The sequence below is a fragment of the Diadema antillarum genome, unplaced genomic scaffold (assembly GCF_040938485.1).
Source record: "Diadema antillarum isolate AM-2024a unplaced genomic scaffold, OU_Dant_1.0 seq00000910_RagTag, whole genome shotgun sequence".
NCBI classification, from domain to species: domain Eukaryota; kingdom Metazoa; phylum Echinodermata; class Echinoidea; order Diadematoida; family Diadematidae; genus Diadema; species Diadema antillarum.
Genome location: NW_027271766.1, coordinates 1,032,432 through 1,052,430, shown reverse-complemented (window position 1 = coordinate 1,052,430; position 19,999 = coordinate 1,032,432). Strand labels below are relative to the sequence as shown.

Genomic DNA, 19,999 nt, shown 5'->3' with positions numbered 1-19,999 from the left:
AACAATGGCATAATGTGCACATGTGCCTGAATGAACACTTCCATTGCCATAAGGAAATGCATGGAAACAGGTTCAAACCAGTTCTAACTGGTATGCTTATTATCAGCTTTTGCTCCTGCATCTTTGTTTACTTATTTGCCAAACACACACTGCATCTAGTGCAGCCCCTCTGGAATGTAGCCCACATTGCATATCAATCAGCATTATACATTAACATTGACATCAATGTTCATCTTGTATCTTTACTGTGTGTACTTACTGTCTTCTCTCTACTGACATACAAATAACATTTCTGGCCCTTTGTGCCTTGTTTTCTTTTCTTTTTGTTTCTTTGCTAATTGGCTGGCAGAAATAACTATAATTCAAATAAAATCTGCCAGGAAATGGAGTGCACAATCAAAGGGAATGAAGTACTTCTAAAATACATACCCTTTTGAGATTTCAGAAACTGATCAATGTCATTTCAAGAAGATCCACATCAGCATTTAATACAATAAGAGTTAAAAAGGACCACTACTGAGATCCATTCTCGGCAAAAAAGTGCTAATGCATTTCATCTTGGCCGTGGAGTCCTTATAGACTTAACTACGGTGAGGCAATAATACCAAGTATTACAGCTGAATTTAAAGATAATATCTAAAAGAAAACATACAAGAAGCTGTCACCGATGACCCATAAATGCACAAAACATATCTATTATATAATTACACTATGTGTACAATTTCCTGTCACATGCACCATCTATAGACAAGATTCTGTGACATCAAAAAACATGTGCCTGAGGGGCTAAAACAAATCATGTGTGGTGCATAGCTCTACCGTGCAGTATGTACTGCATACCTGCCTGCCTGGCTGGCCTGATAAAATTGCTTGCGATGATGGGACATTGAATGCAATGCTTACGCGCTTGCCCCCCATATGCAGTTTTTGCCCCTCGGCAAAGTTGAGCCATGGCTTGGTGACGTCACTGGAACCTTGTGTATACCACATAAAGTCTGTAAACTAAAAAAGAACAGAAAAAAAAGAAATACACACACACACACACACACAATCAATCAATCAATCTCCCTCTTCACGTTCTATCCATCTCTTGCTCTCCGTTATCTTAATCTTCCTCATCTCCCATCTCTCGTTCACTCAATCGCCAAACACATTATATCCCTGATATCGCATTTGGAATGGAGGCATTAATTTCTTCGAAATCAGCTGCTCTACTTTTGATTGTTTTTTATTGCTTTTTGACAATGATGTACATTGAATTCTCAGCACTGCACTGCAATTTCAGCAATTAAATCTTGTAATACACATAATCATGTGCCTAACTTTCCCTTTGTATACACCAGATATCATCCTCATTTTTGCTTGCATTAGCACAAAAACATTATCTGATTTTCTCCCAGTCTACACTCGACAAGACAGTTGTCTTAGTTTGCAAACTGCTGTGCAGTGTTTGAATGTTTCTGAAGTGATGACTACAAGCTGTTTCATACCTTCAGTGGCACTTAGGTCAAATTTCATGATGAAAAGAGTCTTATCATAACAAGTCAAAGATATCTTGTACCTAAACAATGCTATCTCACACTTTCTAGAGCTGATGTTCTGATGTCATCAAAGTTATAATCTAAGCTGCTACCTCCATTGAGATATACACATACATATATATCACATGTATTACCTATACATATATATATCATACATATGATACAGATATATATATATTTTACTTATTAATTCTTTTATATCAAAAGTACTGTATAAGCTGTTATCTTCATGAATGAGGAGGTCATTGATACTTTCACGTGTTGTTACACTCGCAGTCCAACAGTGATTGGCGAAATTCGCAAGATTCAAGAAAATCAAAACCTTTCAAAAATATCAGCTTATACAGTAACACAAGAAAAGACCCTTTTCAGCAGAAGGGCACATGACTTCATTGGAGAATGAAAACCACTAGTGTGGCTTTTCCACACAATGTATGTAATACGCCGGGTGGGGCACTTCGTTGACCGACTTGAAATCTGCCAAGACCTGGTGCTTGCACTCACTCGTGAAAGCCTCTTTCAGCAGTTCTGTGAAGGCATTCAGGCGGTGGGGGTAGTAGGACAAACGAAACCTGGGGGAAATGAGTGAGGGATTCAAAAGGAGAGACAAACAGTGTAGGACAGATTCAAAAGTTGAGATAGAACAGTCAAACTTTGAAAGGATCCACCTGAACAGGCTTCAAGTCAATACATTGCTAACATTGGTATCGATAAGAATAGCACGATGGGCATCATTCTTGCCTTGTGTGCCTGGTTGAGATGAGCTACACTGATGAATCTTTTCTTATCCCCTGACTCAGCAGTACGTGTGCAAGTACAAAAAAAAAAAAATCTTTTCCTACAATTCCAAATAAAAAAAAAACAACAACAAACAAAGCATGGCAGCCCATAAGTACCATCTTTGCTTGGTTCTTTGATTTCACTAGTCCATATAAAAGCTCCAATCAGCATTGACTCCTCTATGACCCCTACATTCGGATATGCTCAAGCCATTTATGTGCAATGACCTTGCAGTGCCTTGAAAGCGAGAGTTTTTTATTCAAATGGGTTCACAAACAATGACAACAAGTGAATATGGTTTGTTAATTCCGTCTTCAAAGGAAAAGTTTCACAATTTTTTTCTCAAAACAGAGAAAAGGTCCTTTCCTACTGCAAGTTTAACAAGTCTGCTTTTTAGTGGAAAAATGAGCAAAGAAAATGGGATTTCATCTGGATTCAAACCCGAAACCTCCGGATTGCTAGCCCAGTGCTCTACCAACTGAGCTACTGAAAACCCTAGTTCCGTGTTGGTCCCAGAAACTACACAGTGGAAATTCCATATACATGAAAAAGAGATCTGATATAACAAAATACCTGATGTAACAAACTAATTTCTCTGGTCCCAATGCATCTTTTTCCTTTGTTTGTTTTGTTTTATTGACTACTGAAATAACAAAACATCTGATATAAAGAACAATTTCTCTCGGTCCCAAGGATTTCATTATACTGAGTTTCCACTGAAGTAAGGTGTGTGAGAAATAAGATTAACCCATTGAGGATGAGTCCTGAGTATACTCGGGCAAGTGTCTATGGGAAATGCATGTTGTAGCAAAATCAGCCCGTCCTTTACGGCTTAATAGACCATGAAAGCTCACTTCATGATGGGATTTTTCGAATCGATGTCCAGCTTTTTCCTGCGGATGTTGAGGGCGCCCTTCTTGTCCACATCCTCCTTGGCCTGAACCATGTTGATGAAGTAGTCCAAGGTGACCATGGAAGGTCGTCCGTTGACGTACAGCGTGGACGTCTGGATGTCCTTTATGCAGTTTCCCTGTCAACAGGAGCAGGTGGACAGATAGAGGGGCATGATACACAGGTTTGCCACTCGCCAGACAAGAATGCACTACCACAGACCTACCAAGTCTCATGCCTATGGCGTGAGTCTCACTCACAAGAAACCCATCTCACGCTCACCCGCCCAGCAACCCTTTTCTTACGCCTCCCAGAAAGAAAAAAAAATGCGGCAGGTAGATAAATAGTACAGATATGGATGAGAGGCCCATTTTGTATGCTGAACTGGCGACACTATTAAAGTAAGGTAAACTGTTTTTTTTTATTCTTTTTGTTGGCTAGAGGATACCGATGTGGCTACATTTTACAGCTATTTTCCTTTCTGAATGAATAATCTAAAAAGGTCTCAAAAAAAAAAAAATCAGCCATCTACTAAAGTCATGTCAGTCAAACATTCTCTGTATATGCATTCACCTATGACCAAAATTTGGGCAAAAAACTGAGGATGGTTGGGGGATGGTAGCATTCGCTCCACCCATCCCATTAGTTGCTTCAATAAATTGCAGTTCCTCACTCCTAGCCAGTTGAGAAACTTGGCATCGATGCTACTATGCATGTACTGATACAAGTTTGTAGGTAATGGCTTTAATTTGAGTACAACAATATGCTTTTGACAGAGCCCATACAGAACCTGCCTAGCACTATACCTTCCACTCGAAACTGAAAGTAATTGAAAGTAAAAAGAAAACACTTACATTGTGCATCAGTAAACATGCCTGCATAATTTTTTTTTTCTACATGAAGGATGTGAGAGTACAATGTACTTCCAAGGGGAAAAAAGTCTGCAAAATTGAAAACTTAAGAAAAGCAAAGTCTATAAAACTGCATTAACCTGTGAATATTTCAATGCATTTGAAAAGTGCTGCCAAAAAATGTCTTTAAAGTTGGTGTGGGACATATTGAAAAAAATATGACATCAGATTGAACTCTGAAATTTTACATCCCTGTAATACTGTTTTTTTGGTTTTTTTTCATTCCCCTAATTCCCACCAACCGCACAATTTCGGATAACATTTGAGCAATCTTTTGTTGTGATGACAAGTCTCTGCAATATGACACATCACTCGATGGAATCTGACCTGGTAGTACACGTTGTGTACAGGAGCTCGGCCAGTGTCGAGGATGGCGTCGTAGTTCCTGTGGTCGATGATCAGGATTCCTCCCGGCCGCAGGAAGTCTGCGAAGTTCTTGAGGGCCACCCGCTGGTTGTTGAGGGTGCCCTCAAAGTCTGGCAGATTGGCGAAAGAGTTACCCAGGCAGATGAGGGCGTCGTACTTTCCCTCTTGTGCAGGAAGGTCGTCAGGGAGGGTCAGCCAGTTGGCGATATCAATTTCTGCATTTTACAAAAAACGCACGGAGCAGAGACAGACGGACAGACACACACAGACAAACACACAGACCAAATCAGCACAGGGAAAGACAGAGAAAGAGAGGGATGGAGATGATAACCTTCATTTCTATTATTCATGTGCCAAACTGAAAGTAAAATCTCTTTTATGTACATATTACAGAGAGCAGGACTGGAAAAATGTGCACAGTGATCACAAAAGCATCTCCACCATTTCTGGCACAGCCCCATTTTGTATATGTATGCATTCAAACGTTCTACAAGTGTACCAGCAGAAGTCAATAAAGTATACATTGTACTAGTTACAGTCAGAGGACTGCAAGACAAAGATGATAAATGTAATTACCCCATCAATAGGATGCCATTGAAGATATTAATTAATGATATTCAAAAGTCACAGCTAGTTTTCATTTTCTTCAATTTTACACAAATTTCCACTGAAGTCCACAATGCCAAATCATGCATATTCTAGCACATTGTCTGTGAGATATCATAATATGGTGGATTGGCAACACGAGTCACACTTGAGCACTGAATATCAATTAGAGCTCAGCACTACAAATTTCTGCACAGGCAAAGGGTTAAAATGAAATATGCTGAACACACAGTAACACACAAAAAGTTAAAAAGTCCATTGTCTGCAAAAATTTTCACATACAAATGTATTAACTGAGAATACATATGTAGAACAGCAATTGAGGTGTCATATACTATATAGCATCCTGAGTATAAAAAAAAAACTAAATAAAATCATTATTACTATTGATTATTGGTTATAGATATCATTCATTACTTCTACTTCTACTAACACTTCTACTACTATGAGCATTATTCTTATCATTTGATACATGTATCACTCACTTGAAGATACACATTCTGATAGGTGCTGAGAAAAGGAAAATGAGAGCTTTGCCCATAGCACCTACAATGTACCAAGCTTGTAGTAAGTATGGGCAGTACCAACAAAGGTTTGATAGCATAATGCAAGAATCGTTTTGTGATCATGTAGCTCCACAGCTATAAAAGCTTTTCTATGTTGTACATCTCAGCTCTATAAACAGAGTACATGAATACTGTAAGAGCACGACAGAATAAACTATCCAACACATCACAGGGAACATTAACCACAAGTCATGAACTTCCTCAGAACTTGGACTATTTTTCTCTCTGTAAGAAACAGAAAAAACGCACCTCAGTGAAACACCCTTTAATTTGACTCATGCTTTGAACATGGAAACATTTTACCCACAATGAACTGCAATGCTAACTGCAAGTGACAGTTTTTTACTCAGTTGCAAAACCACCAAACCCTCCTTCACAGGAACAACTTGCAGTTCTTGTACAGCTCTACTAAAGAGCCTCAGCAACACTCATGGCAACACTCATGATCAGTCATCTCACATTTGCTGAGGTATCATGGGGAACTTTATCTACCACAGCACTCTACTTCTTTATAATGTTAGCTTCTTGCATACAATGTAGCAGCGCTGCAGTGAATATACAACCATGAACCCTACCACAAAAACATGATATAACAAAGCATGAGCACAGCTACATTACAATGTATTCATATTGTTTTAAAGGGATCATGGAGTTTTAGTTGCGACCTAACCTCAAATTTTTAACATTTTCAAGTGAAATAATGTGAAACCTCTTTAAAAAAAAGATGAAAGAGCACATAGTTCCAATGGGAATTCAACATTTATTTAATGAAAACTGGTTTTGAGATGGCTGAGACACCCAAAACAGAGCAATTCTAACAAAAGGTGGGACCCACCTTTTATTACAATCGCTTTGTTTAACTTTGTTTTTGGAAGTCTCAGCCATTCCAAAACCAATTTTCATTTTTAAAAAATTCATTCCTTGTAGAATGGTATGCTCTGTACGATTGTACAAGTGGTTTCTTGATATCTCGCAACAAGTTAAAGGTCTAATCCTCACCTCTACCGATACTTTAGCATCCCTTTCACTACAAAATGTGCACTCTGTACATACACTGTAGTGAGAATAATACATTCCAGGTTCTTAAAGGAACATTCCAGACGATTTTCATCATTTCACATCATGTAGTACATAAATCGACAACTCCATGTATAGATTTGTGGAATTTATTGTGGTTCTTCAGCAAAGAAACAATACTTTAAAAAACCTTAAACAAATTACACTGAACAAGGATGATGACAAAGGAGGTTCACATATTTCAGAAATGTAGCAGTGTAATTCCATTACAATACCGCTTGCTTCCGATTTCACCAGTGCATAATCTATGCATGCCTTCTTCTTTTGTTCTGCTTCCTTGAGCCCCAACTCATGCATTCTCGTGGTGACTCTGCCATGTCATCATCCTTGTTCATTGCAATTTGTTCTAAATTTTGAAAATATTCTTATTCTTCGTCCCGATTATCATGAATTCTGAAACTCTGTCCTCAGTATAAATAATGTATAGTTGTTCAAATGTAAAAATCTGAAAATCATCCAGAGGTTTCCTTTAAAGATGGAAGCAACTGTTTCCATTCTTTCTCTTTCTCCAGCAAAGTTGTCTGTTCAAGATCTTCCAGTGAACACACTATAATCATACTTGGAAATGATTATGTTGTATCAATGTAGAAAACGGTTTTAATAGTCCACAGATGCTGCATGTCTTTACAGGGGGCATCAGCAGATGGCATACTCCAGCACCACTCGATCATGACAGTATAATGGCAGGTGTTGACTGTCAGAATTGCAAAAAGGCCATGCATGGAAGTATGTGATTGCATCATGCATATTGAGCCCCTCTGCACTCTTGGTATTTTAGATGCATTGAACAAAGTACGCATATTGTACTTTCTACATGAAAAACCCTTCAGATATACATTGTAAGCTGCCTGATATTGGGCTGTCTGCAGTAAGAATTCTATTTTGCTAATTGCATTTACAGAAAGTTGAATTTTACTGGACATATCCATAGCCTCTGGATGTGATATTACATAAAACAGTATTTAAAGCACATGTCCACTGGCTTTGATATGGGTGCATTGTGTTGTATTATGCTGTATCACAAGTTCATCATATCTACAGCTCCAAAGACAAAAATGTGCAAAGTCACCACACAACCTTACAGTGAATTGTCCCATTTTGGCCACATCTGCAGAGAATGTAAATTCATATGCATTGACCTGTTCATCAAGCAAACTCATTGCAGCACTGTGTCCATATCGAACTCTTTTGTGCGAATATCTACAGTGTACATGTAGTATTTGCCATGGGATTCATACGAATTGCATGGGTCCGGCAGTTCTTTGTGTACATCTGTCCATCAGGGACTATGACTTGCTAAACTGAGTACTTGTTGGGAGAACTCAATAGGATGACGTGTTTTAAACATCATAAATTTGAAAATCATGCTGCTGGCTTGCATTATTCCCTTATGGAAATGCAATATGAATATTACATTCTAGATACGGGTGATGTACGCAGAGCTACCAAGTCTCACGCATTCTGCGTGAGACTCAAGCATTTAGGGGCCATCTCACGATCTCACGCATGACACCCATTTTTCTCACGCATCGGGCGAAATCTGCAACTTGGGCCTATAATAATGAGCATAGCATTGAAGGTATATTTCCCTTTTGTCTTTCAAAATAAGTAAAAAATAGTCACTTAAGTACGCACCTGATCGCACCATTAAGAGCTAAAAATTGAAAAAGCTATACCTACCGTGGAAGGCCACAGGGGGGAAAAACCCCTCCCACACCCTCGCTCGCGCGCACATTCGCATGCCGAGATGCCGAGTCATGAAAATCTCACTCATAGAATTTTTTTGAACTTGGCATCTCTGTGTACGCCATGCAATGACTTACTTTTTTTTTTTACATGTGTAGGCCCATTTGTGGTAACATTTACTGTTCAATACTAGTTGTAGCACCAAGCTGCACACTTAGGGCCAATGAGTAATTTTGATGTCACAATTACATTGCAGAATTTGAACACTAATTCTATTTTTGTTTTGATTCATTCAACTTTGCATAGCCATATCAAGTGATGCCCAAGAATATTACATGTCATGTTTTTAATAGCCACAGAGTCTTGCATGTAAATGTCCAGCAATAAACTGCAGAAAAAACCAGAAACTTGTGCATTCTATGTATGAAATTGTCATGAGAAGAGCAAAGATTTGAAACATAGTCAAAATGCACAACGTTCTTGTCGACCGTCCATGCATTGAATGCACGGGGCAATTCACAAAAATTTCCTGATGTTTGTGAAAAAGGCTGTCTGCCCCAATTCCTGACAGTTTGTTGCGAATATTTCTGGTTCTACAGTACTCATGGAGCATCATAGAATTATATACTTTTTCTTTGCTCTTTCCTTTTTCTGTTGCTTTATTTTGGTACATGAAGACGATGATTTCTTTTCCTTTTTTTACTTGGCAAAAATGGTACTGACAAGCACTCTAAAACATTTCTCACAGCAACATTACAACTGACAAATTCATTATGTTTCTGGACAAATATTTTAGAGTGTCACTTTCTGATTGTGCAATTTTAGAACAGACAATGAAGCACTGTGCAATTAATAGATTGTAGTAATTTGTACTTACTTTCCATGCAGGCAGCTACACCTCATGGTTTAAAGGGTGTGTACAGTTCTGGTCGGGGTGAGGATTTAGCTTTTAATGTTTTGCGAGATATTTAGAAACCACTCTATGGGATGTCAAAGAGCATGCAATTCTAACGGGTATCAAAAGTTTATTTGATGAAAATCAGTTTTGAAATGGATGAGATATCCAAAAATAAGGTGAAACAAAGAGATCCTAATAAAGGTGGGGCATGTCGCCTTTTATTATTATCACTTTTGGGATATCTCAGCCATTCGAAAACTAATTTTCATCAAATAAACGTTGAATCCTTCTTAAAATCACATGCTCTTTCATATACCATAAGAGGTTTCTCATTATCTCACTTAGGAATGTTCAAAACATGAATCCCCACCTCAACCACTACTGTACAGTGCCTTTAATGCACACAGATAATATTTTGTACAATGCCAGGCAAGTTTGTGCTGCATTCTTCATCCCTGCCTTGTGATGCTTGATCAAGGCAGTGTGTCCACTTGCTTGAACAGAAAAGCCACAATTTATGCCACGTAAAACTGCATCAAGCATTTATGGCCCCATATCAGACTGTACAAAGTATTGTGGATCTGTTTCATACATCACTGGCTTTATGCCTGGGATAGTGAAATACAACAAGTACACAATACATGTACAGTGTATTAGACTTCAAATTTGTTGCTCTGTCATTGCTTGTGTTGCCCTCGATTAGATCTACAGTTGTATCTATAGATAAAAGAATATGCACAATAGATATAGTGCACAGATTTTGACCTTATAGTGAAGGAGTCAATTATCAAGATTTGAAACTGGGGCATAATTGCATTGAAACAATAAATAATAGTGGAAACTTCAAGATTTTGTGTGCAAAGTATGCATGGCAAGTTGTGAGGCGATGACATCATGGCCACACTAATTTGCATAGCATTTTGTGAAAATGAGCCAAACTTCACAAACTCAGTTCTTCTTTAATCTTTATCCTTTTTTGCTCAAACTTTCAGAACACTGTGCATATTGAATTTTGTGTGCCACCTTTGCACCAAAGCATCTTTGCACTTTCAGCATGGTGATTGACATTATGTCCTTACAATTATATGATGTGAAAGAATAATGCAGTTACAATTTGTATACTGATTGATGAAATACAACATCTCTCAAGTTTTACACGCAGTTCATCAAATTTTGCAAAGTTTGAACTTACATAACATAGTGTATACAAACATACATGTAGCTTCCAAGAAAGCAATTACTGTACTGGGCGAGTGCTCTCATGGCTCCAAAGAACCACAGAAGCAACAATTTGAAGTCCTTCCAAAAGTACCATAAGGATAAAATGTCCAACACAAAAGCACTATTAAAGCTGCCTACAGTCTTGAATCGGAGACATGAGGATTTATAAGGACACTGGAGTCTTATCCACTGTGCCTTTGTGTTCAAAATAATGCCCTACTTGTATGACTTTTCTGCATCATTATGATGAGCAGTTACTTAAAAGAAACAAGGTGACTCAAACTCACCCCCATGTTATGTACAAAATGTAGTCAAATTTGGTATTCTTCCATATAAACATAAAAGTAAAAGGAGCTTTTCAAGGGCTAGATGCAACAGGTAGCACATGTCTTTTTTAACTCTTTCTGTGCCAGGCAGTTTGGACAGTGTGTATAATGCTGTGGGGTGTTTATGTGCTAATCAGCACTCCAGTGCACACAACGGGTTAAAATCGCCTGGAAGGATTTGCCGGAAGGTATAAACTCCAAACAGTATGCACCTGCAGCAGCAGGGATTTGGTATCCATTCATCCCTTCTTTCACCAACCATTCTTTATCAGGGGTGTACAATTGCAGCTGGCTCCTGTAAACATGATATTCTTTATAAAGGACAACTCAAGTCCATGGTCAAGTTGACTTTATAAAGAAGAGTGGATTGGAAATAAAGGAAAACTATCCCTTGGTTTGCACCAAACATAAATTTAGTTGTTGTCTACTTTAGATAACTTTGAAAGCACCGTGCAGTTCCCTCTTTTGAAAGATACACTGTAGTCATTACTCAATCACTGATACTCTGCAATATTTTGATAGGAGGAACATACAATATAGTCTCTCCTTTTCAAAGCCATGAGCACTCAGGTAATAACAGAGATCTATACATTGCAAACCGATAGAAGAGTTGTGAGATGACAACACCATTTCATTATTCGCCTCATTTTTTTTAGTGGCAGATATGCAGTCATGACCAGTGTCACAGTTCATAAAAACATACGGAACCTAAAAACGAATATTCCTTTTTATCTTCTGTCTGAATTATGGCTGTTTTTAGTCTTTCTGTGCTTTGTTTGTTTTTGCTACACTCAAACCTGAAGCGGGCATTTCTTGAACCGCTTATTTCCACTCAGTTTCTTCCGTCCTAAATTTGTTTTTCAGCCATTATTGCCAGTGCAATCTAGGGTTGTTCCTGACACTGGATCAGTGCCAAATACATGATGTCAGAGGGTGACCAAAGTACAAAATCATGTGTACACAAATTCTGCTGAGTCAGCAATTCCATCGCAAAGTAAGTATAACAGTATTTCTTTCACATGTACATTGTACGATCATGTGTACAAACAGTAAACAGAAGGTCTAAAAAAAGTTTATAAGTAGGTATTCAAACACAACTTCCTTAGCAAACATCAGCTATCTCGCACAAGATCAAAAAGGAATCGGCTGTGGCAAAAACTGGTATCAACCGGTAAATAAGGTCACCAGTAGGTGATAAAATAATTTCCTGTAAAGTGCTGGCTCAGCAAAATATTGGATGCAGCTTGCAGTGTGAATAAGTAGTCCTCAGGAAGCTGCTGCCAGCAGCAAATACATGCAAGGTTATTTACAATGTACCAGATTCATAAAGGTTTCACATGCTTCAAACTTCTTTGATGACTGCAGGATTGATACAGCAAAGTGAGGAATAAAAGAGTACCGGTACAGAAATTTAGTTGCAAAATTCATCGTCTAGAATTAAACATAAGAAAATACCAGGGCAAAAAAAAAAAGAAAAAAAGGCTAACTTGCCATCGATGAACAATGCAGGGACAAATTTGAAGTGCTAAAAGAACTTAGTCATTGGCATTTTTTTCTTCTGGTTTTAATAAAAAATGATGGAAAAAAAATGAAGATAATGCTCCCTCCAAGTGATATTTCTCAAGATTTTGAAATACATGTAACAATTTATCAAGCACCTACCCCATTTGTCAAATGCGTCCTCCTTGCGACGGCTCCACCTCTCACGGAATGCATGCATGATCATCTTGTCTGAGGCGTCAACGCTCACTACTTCGAAACCTTCTTCCAGCAGCATCACAGAATCAATTCTGATAGAAAGGAAAACACAGTGCACAAATTGTATGTTTGGTATTGGGGAAAAAAAGCCCATAAAATTATGTTGGCCAAAAATCTTACCAATGTAGAGTAAACCTGTCACTGACAAGTGCGCAATATGTCAGTGTTTATCTCTACAGGTACTAAATCATGAAACTAAAGGGTTGTATAGAAATGAGAGACAGTAAGCTAGATTGCCCTAGATATCCAGAGTGCATTACAATTTCTAGATGAGAATGAATAATATAGAAGAATGTACTACCTGTTTATATCTGTAGATTAGATGCTCCCTTTCAACTATATGTTAGTGTTCATGTGACAAAAAAAAAGGAGAAATCAAATGCCAAGATAATGCAACATTTCTTTTAAAAATCAGAGATGTACGCTGTACATCTTAGGACAATAATACACTGTATTTCAAAAAGAAATGGGGGTGGGACAAGTACAGTACAGTATTTACCCATGTAAATGCTACAGTGGTATATACAGTGTAATATGTCTTTATTACCTTATCATATGACATTGTTATAAACACGCATTAAAAGTCAAGGGACTGCATGTACAGTACAATGTACATGTAGATACCGAACCCATAAAATAATACTGTACAGCAAGTCATGCATATACTGTAATATGAGAATGTCATGTTACAGTATATCAGTTTGAAGGCTATTCAGAACTGATTTTGCTTAAAGTACAAAAGACCTCATAGCATATCAATGCATCCATGACATCCTGCAGGGTTTTAAACCAACATGGCCCAATACTGTAAAAGTGGATATTTTCACGCGACTAATTTTTCTGCTCTGCAGAGGAGTTTCGCGTGTTTTTAATTCTGCGGAATCAAGACATCGACTACTGGAACATATAATGGCAAGCAAAAATATTTGAATGCTTTTATTTGCGCGCTAGTTTCTGGTTGCGCGAAATGCATGAAAAATTTCAACACCAAGAAAATGTCCACTTTTACAGGGCAATAGGCAGCACGGGTCTATGAAGTATGTACACAAGTCATTGCTTGAAAATTATGGGAAAAGGGTTCACCAAGTATTAAATTTCATTACACATCTGCTCAAGGTCATTGAAGGCTACAGGTACACTGTACATCTTTGTATGTTTAAAACTTTAATGTCATATTCCCATTTTATGAAGGTACTTGTATGAACATTTGAATTGCATGAAATGAGCAGTTGCACAGAAGCATAACAACAGACAAACAGTACAATAACAAACAACATTTTTTGTTACTGGAGTATTAATGCATTTAGAGAAGTGGCTATCTTAAAGGGAGAACTGTACTATATAACAAACAGCATTTTTTGTAAATGGGGTAGTACTGCATAATTAGAGAAGTGGTTATTTTACAGGGAGAAGTAGAGGTACAAATTTTGAAATAGGTATTTCAATGCTTGAATAAAATACTGATTGTGTGATTATTGCTGCCAAATGCTTGGCAGGTGGTTCTCACTGAAAATGGCAGCCTTGTATTTGGGCAATTGTTGACAGCCTGTCGATCAGATTACATGGCAAAACTACAGTAAATGTAAGCTTCATCTTGGAAAATCCTGATGTTCTGTGTTGTCTTTTTAGATCTATTGTTGGTCAAGTGTCCCTCAGTACTGAAAATTTACTGCAGGCTTTGCAATTGTATCATCTACAAAGTATTCATTGCAGTAGCAGGTTATTGCCAACAATGACATTCAATCACCAAACTGATGTAACTGTACACTTTGAACAGCATTTATACAACAGACGTGTAAAGCATTAAGGTACAAAGCAAAGTGAGAGTCATGGGTGTATGCAAGGGGGGGTCGGGAGGGTCGTACGACCCCCCCAAATTTTCAAAAGGTCCACTTTTTGTAAAAGACATTTTTGTTTTTGGAGGGCTTTTTACCCTATATACAACAGGGAAAAAAAGTGACCAAGTGGTGTTCCAGCAAATTGTCAAAAACCTCGTATATTTCGTAAGTTAATTTTAATGCCATGCCTTATTTCTAAGCCGCACTGCCATGCCGAAAAAGTAACTTTTGCACGCACCAAATGGCCCCATTTTAAGATATAGAATTCAAAAACTCCCTACCGTGTGAGGGGGGACACCCCCCTCCCACACCCTCCCCCCGCTCGGTCGCTCCGCTCCCTCGCAAAAAAGGTCCAAAAATTTTGATTACGACCCCCCCAGAAAAAATCCTGGATACACCCCTGAGAGTACTTCAGAAAGTCAATATTCATTATCAATATATTTCCCCTCACTTTTGATTTTTTTTAATCAAAATTTTAGGGGGGGGGGTGGATGCCTTACAATCTTTTATGCTTTCTGTACCGATCAAGTTACTGTGTATATATTATGTCGCAAAACTGCAGTACGGCCTATATGGCGAGCATACTCACCTTAAATTTCACGAAGAGGCATATTTCTATCATACATATGCACATGATAAAGTTGAGTCATCAATGTGATAAGCATGCCAGTATTAAAGATCGTACGTCACGAATCTGAAATTCACAGTTTACACTGTAGACACTATTTTTCAGGAGTCGAATACTCGCTCGTGAGCGAGACAGTTTTAATACAGGTCGGTTAGCAAATGGTGTATGAATAATACCTAAATGTCAAATTAAACGGGTAATTGTGGTATCTGACTTCACAAATTCGGATCTTTACCCACCCTGTTCCACATGCAACGTCTAACACTTTCTTGCAGTTTTTGTCGCGAAGCAGCTGTGTCAGCCACGTCCTGTACACTTCAGTCCTCTCATTGCGGCTGCCGATGTAGTACTCCCATACCTTCGCCGCCTTGCCGTCGGCGTACTGGTCAGGGATACCCTCCGCCGCTACACCCAGGGAGCGAGTACGATAAACGCTGTCCACCATCTTCGCCAACGATGTGATTATATTTTGATTGACTCGAAAGCTTTGATTTTTAATATCTTCAAAGTTCTTGAGGTTTGAGGAAGATGTAGTTGTAATTCGGCTCGTTAAAATGACAATCTGTGAGAACGCAGAGATTAAAGTGCCGCAACTACCGAGCAGTATTGTGGACACATATGCACGATGTAGGAGCAGTGCACTTTACTACAACGTATACGTACGATTGTGTACACGAGCGAGCGATGCTGATGAATGAAACCTCGCGACCGCCGCGACGATTCGCTGATGATCACAGATCGCATGCGCAGCAAGTGTAGCCAGAGCTAGAGCTAGAGAGGAGTACAGAAACAAAGTATGCGTACATGTATTGTATTTGACAGTGTTTACAAAGTGAGAGAAGCACCATCTGAGCAACGCGCGATAATAATGATACCACCAAACGGAAGGCCACCCCACCCTATCCCCGTCCCACTGACCCACCGAGTAAGAGCGGACCATATTTTCAACCTGGTTCAATTTTTGTAGGGCCTAATCTTGTATACAAAACAAAGTACATGTACATGTCCCCACGAGGGGTTTATGTTACATGGTGAATGATTTTTGAAAAAGAAAATGAAATCGAAATTTAATTGAAATATCTGTACGGGACCGGGTCCCAGAATCGACTCGCATCTTGCCGCCGATTCATGCTTCTGACTTGATAAAAATATGGGCACAGGATGCTCGCTCATATCATAGTATGATACACATCATCCTTCGAAGCAGTTAATTCAAAGCCAAACTGATCGCAATTGATCATAAATTTATCATATCAACTTCAGTTTTGTAAACTCCAACGGACTCACCTGTCGCAAATTTAAAATGCTAATTCCTGCGCAGCCTAATTTTCATACCCTTTACAAAAGTGATGCTTGAATTATTTGTAGACTTTTTGGTGTCATATGAAAGTTGAGCATAAGCTATCCATACATATAAACTTTTTCCCCCAGAATCATATATTTCTTATTCGGCAGCCATTTCAAAAGTGTGTAGTTTTATTTGAGACACCCTGTACTGATATTGTTGCATCAAGTGGCTTCTTTGTATGTTCTTTAGTAGTAATTGAGTGTTTGTCTTTGTTTTGTGTTTTTTATCATTTCCCCTCAATCATAAAGGTCTAATATGTACTCCTAATGTCCCTATATCTGATTTAATTCTGGAACCCATAGGCCTAAACAAGCTTGCTCTTACGTATAGGTCCCATCATAATCATTTCTCGTGCTTTGAATCTATAAACCCAACATAGTACTCAACAAGACCTCTGTGTTTTAAACATATCTGAGACGGACTGCTTTACATTCGGGTGAAGTTTCACCTAATTTGTAATTTGAAATTTTGGTGTCGTATATTTTTTCTGTGTCATTTTCATGAGAAATGTGAAAACAAATTGAAATTGGAACTGAATTGTGAAAATACGCAAGTCGTTTGTATGTGGTATGTGCTTGTGTCATATGATAGTAGTATGTGCTAATTGTTAGATTTAACAAATCGCCTTGCATTTGGTTGTTATTTTTGATGAGAGATTATATATTCCACATTTCAACAAATATATAAAACATAAACATCATAATACAAAAGCCTGGATGAATTGTCAAGTACAGCTTATAAGACAATAAAACATGTGAAATATGAGGAATCTATACGTATCGGAAGCTTGCTTGTAGGGTGTAGATTCCCAGATGCGGATGTGAGATTATTTCTTACTTGGTATATGTAATTAAAGGAATGACAATTTGAGAATTGGAGAAATTTTCTTATGTACAATATACATGCAAGCCTACTCATAGTTAGGATCGTATAAAATAGCCCTCACTCGATTTTCTTAGCCCAGAACTTTAGGATATTACACAGAATATAAGTAATGCGAATGCATATATTGACTTGTGTTGATTTATAATAACCCTGTTTGTCACTTTATGGCCGAAAGAATAATTTTATATCTGTAGATTTACCGTATACTTTCATAATGAGTTTTCCGCTATTTTTCTTCAAATCATTGGATCCACCCACAAAAAACAACAACAACGTCCAAACCAGTCAATGGCTTCATGTCAATCCGTTCTCAATTATTACCTCATGATTGATATACAACAGACATCGAAATGCACAAGCGGAATGAGCGTAACTTGCACGTTACCGTAATGATACCAGTAATCATAGGTTGATATCAGTGATATGGAAACATGCATGCATATCCTATAAAACTAAGCATTTTGAAGATGGTGATACTGACACATTTTTTCCCTCAAATTTGTTTGAGTCTATATTGGCAACGGTAAAATGGAGAATCCATCTGCCCCTTATGCGTTCCCTATAAAGGAAGAGTGATCAAAAAAAAAAGTTGGAGCTAATAATAAAATATGAAGAAAGCAGATATCGTTTGAATGTCAGAACATTCTTATTTTGGAGGATGTGTTCATGAACTTAAATCTGTATTAGTTTTTGTTTGTTTGTTTGTTTGTTTGTTTGTTTGTTACTACGTGTTTTTGTTTTTGTTTTCGATTTGTTTTGTTTTGTTTTTCCTTATTCGATCGAGTTCAATCCCCTGCAGTATCAAGTGTATATCACCTGTCGCATCAAGTCTAGGAGCTTGGCCATAGTAAAGAGTGCCAAATGGGCCCGGAACATTATCCTCTCAGTTTCGAAAAGTGTGACCCGCACACTTTGTCGCCAGCTTTCAAAGAGCTAATCTGTCATTCATTTCTTTCTTCTCTCATGACTGAATGAATGAAGTAATCGGATAATTATATGGATCATAGAAACATAAGTTTTTTTGTTTTGTTTTGAGTACAAAATCGCGCTTTGCAATCAAATTCCTTTGACAAATGGGAAAAAATAAATCATACTAACAGAAGAGTAGGGGGTTCGTTGAAATAAAACGTGGAATAAGAAACCTGTAGAGGTTGAACATTTCACACACACACACATACACACACACACACACACACAAACAAACAAACACACACACACACAAATGACTGCTGTGAGAGTCATGCAAACCAGATGAGGTGATGACGTCATCACTTCAGAAATCTCCCACCAGTGTTTGTGCATATAATCATCTTAATGAATAAAAGTAGGCCTTGTATGTATTGTTGCTAATAACTATACGGAGTAACTAGGCCTACATCAACCCCTTTTCCACATTGGTCATCCATTCATTGTATGACACTGCGACCTAAGGTTAAAAGATATCTGAAGTTCATTCTTACCCTACGAGACAAAACGATTCTTTTCATCTCTCTCCTGTACGGACCGTATCTACTTTAAAAACAATAAATACAACAGGACCTAAATTTTGGAATGATTTGGATAGAGAATTAATCCAATCCCAATCTCTTAATTCATTGAAGCATAAACTTAAATTAGTGTTTCTGAATTCATATTTATAGCTATTCTTTAATCCTCCTCGATATTCTCTGCTCATACTTCTTACTTCTGTCATCGATTATGTAACAAATGCCTCGCTCGCGATTTTTTATTATCACCTGGACCTTCTTTGTGCATATTTTGCATTTTTGCTATTGTACACTGTGTCTGACTTGTAACCTCGCTCGGGTGATCACACAACTCTTCAAAAGTTTTGTGCCGCGGACATTGTCTTTCTTTGTCTTTTCTTTGTCTTTTTCGTTCTTCGATGTCTATATTTCCCCATTTCACAATTGTCATTCCTTTCAATTGTAAATATCAAGTAAGAATTCATCTCATATCAGCCATCTGGGAATCTACACCCTACAAGCAATTAAATACTTCTATGTAGATTCCTCATATTTCACATGTTAAATCGTCTTAAATGCTGTACTTGACAATTCATCTATGCTTTTGTATTATTATGTTTATGATTTATTCATTTGTTGAAATGTGAAATATGGAACAATAAAAAGCAAAACAAAAACAAACAAAAACAAATGTCTAAAAAATATGGATTTATGTGAAAGTTCGAGTGGAAAACTTGAGAGGTGATGACATCATAAACACATCTGATTTGAATATTGTAGATGAATAGTTCGTGCAATCATGTGACTCTTCTGCTTTTTCTGCTTGCGTGATTTATCTCCGTGTTTCTCCTTTTCGTTCTGACCTCGGCGATCGAGTGGTAAGTCACTTCGCAGGACAGACTAACCGGTATGTTAACGGAGAGGGCGCTGTAGCTATCGGCAGCACAAAACGCGATTGAGCGTCGCTGAACTCGGGCGTCCTATGAATGCTTTTGTGTTGGATATCGGAATAATGTCATGTACACTTTGTCTTGTCATGTATATACACAGATTTGTATTTTGTTTTTATCTCAGCATGATTTTGTAGGAGAAGCCCCCCCCCCCCCAAAAAAAAAAAAACAAAACAAAATTATAATGATAATAATTTAGGTTTGCTGACTGTCCTTATGGCCTTCAGTTGTCGAAAAAAAAATGTTTGAAATATTAA

The 19,999-nt window shown here is 37.9% G+C and overlaps 1 protein-coding gene across 1 annotated transcript; it reads right to left on the bottom strand.

Moving 5' to 3' along the window:
* Nucleotides 1-1,814: 1,814 nt before the first annotated feature.
* On the bottom strand, nt 1,815-15,596 carry LOC139741232 (glycine N-methyltransferase-like). Its single transcript, XM_071651827.1, has 5 exons — nt 15,333-15,596; nt 12,532-12,659; nt 4,451-4,704; nt 3,176-3,351; nt 1,815-2,113 (listed from the first exon to the last, which is right to left on the bottom strand). Exons 1-5 carry the CDS (start codon nt 15,536-15,538, stop codon nt 1,951-1,953), a joined length of 927 nt encoding a protein of 308 aa, XP_071507928.1. The 5' UTR covers nt 15,539-15,596; the 3' UTR covers nt 1,815-1,950.
* Between the last annotated feature and the right edge of the window lie 4,403 nt (nt 15,597-19,999).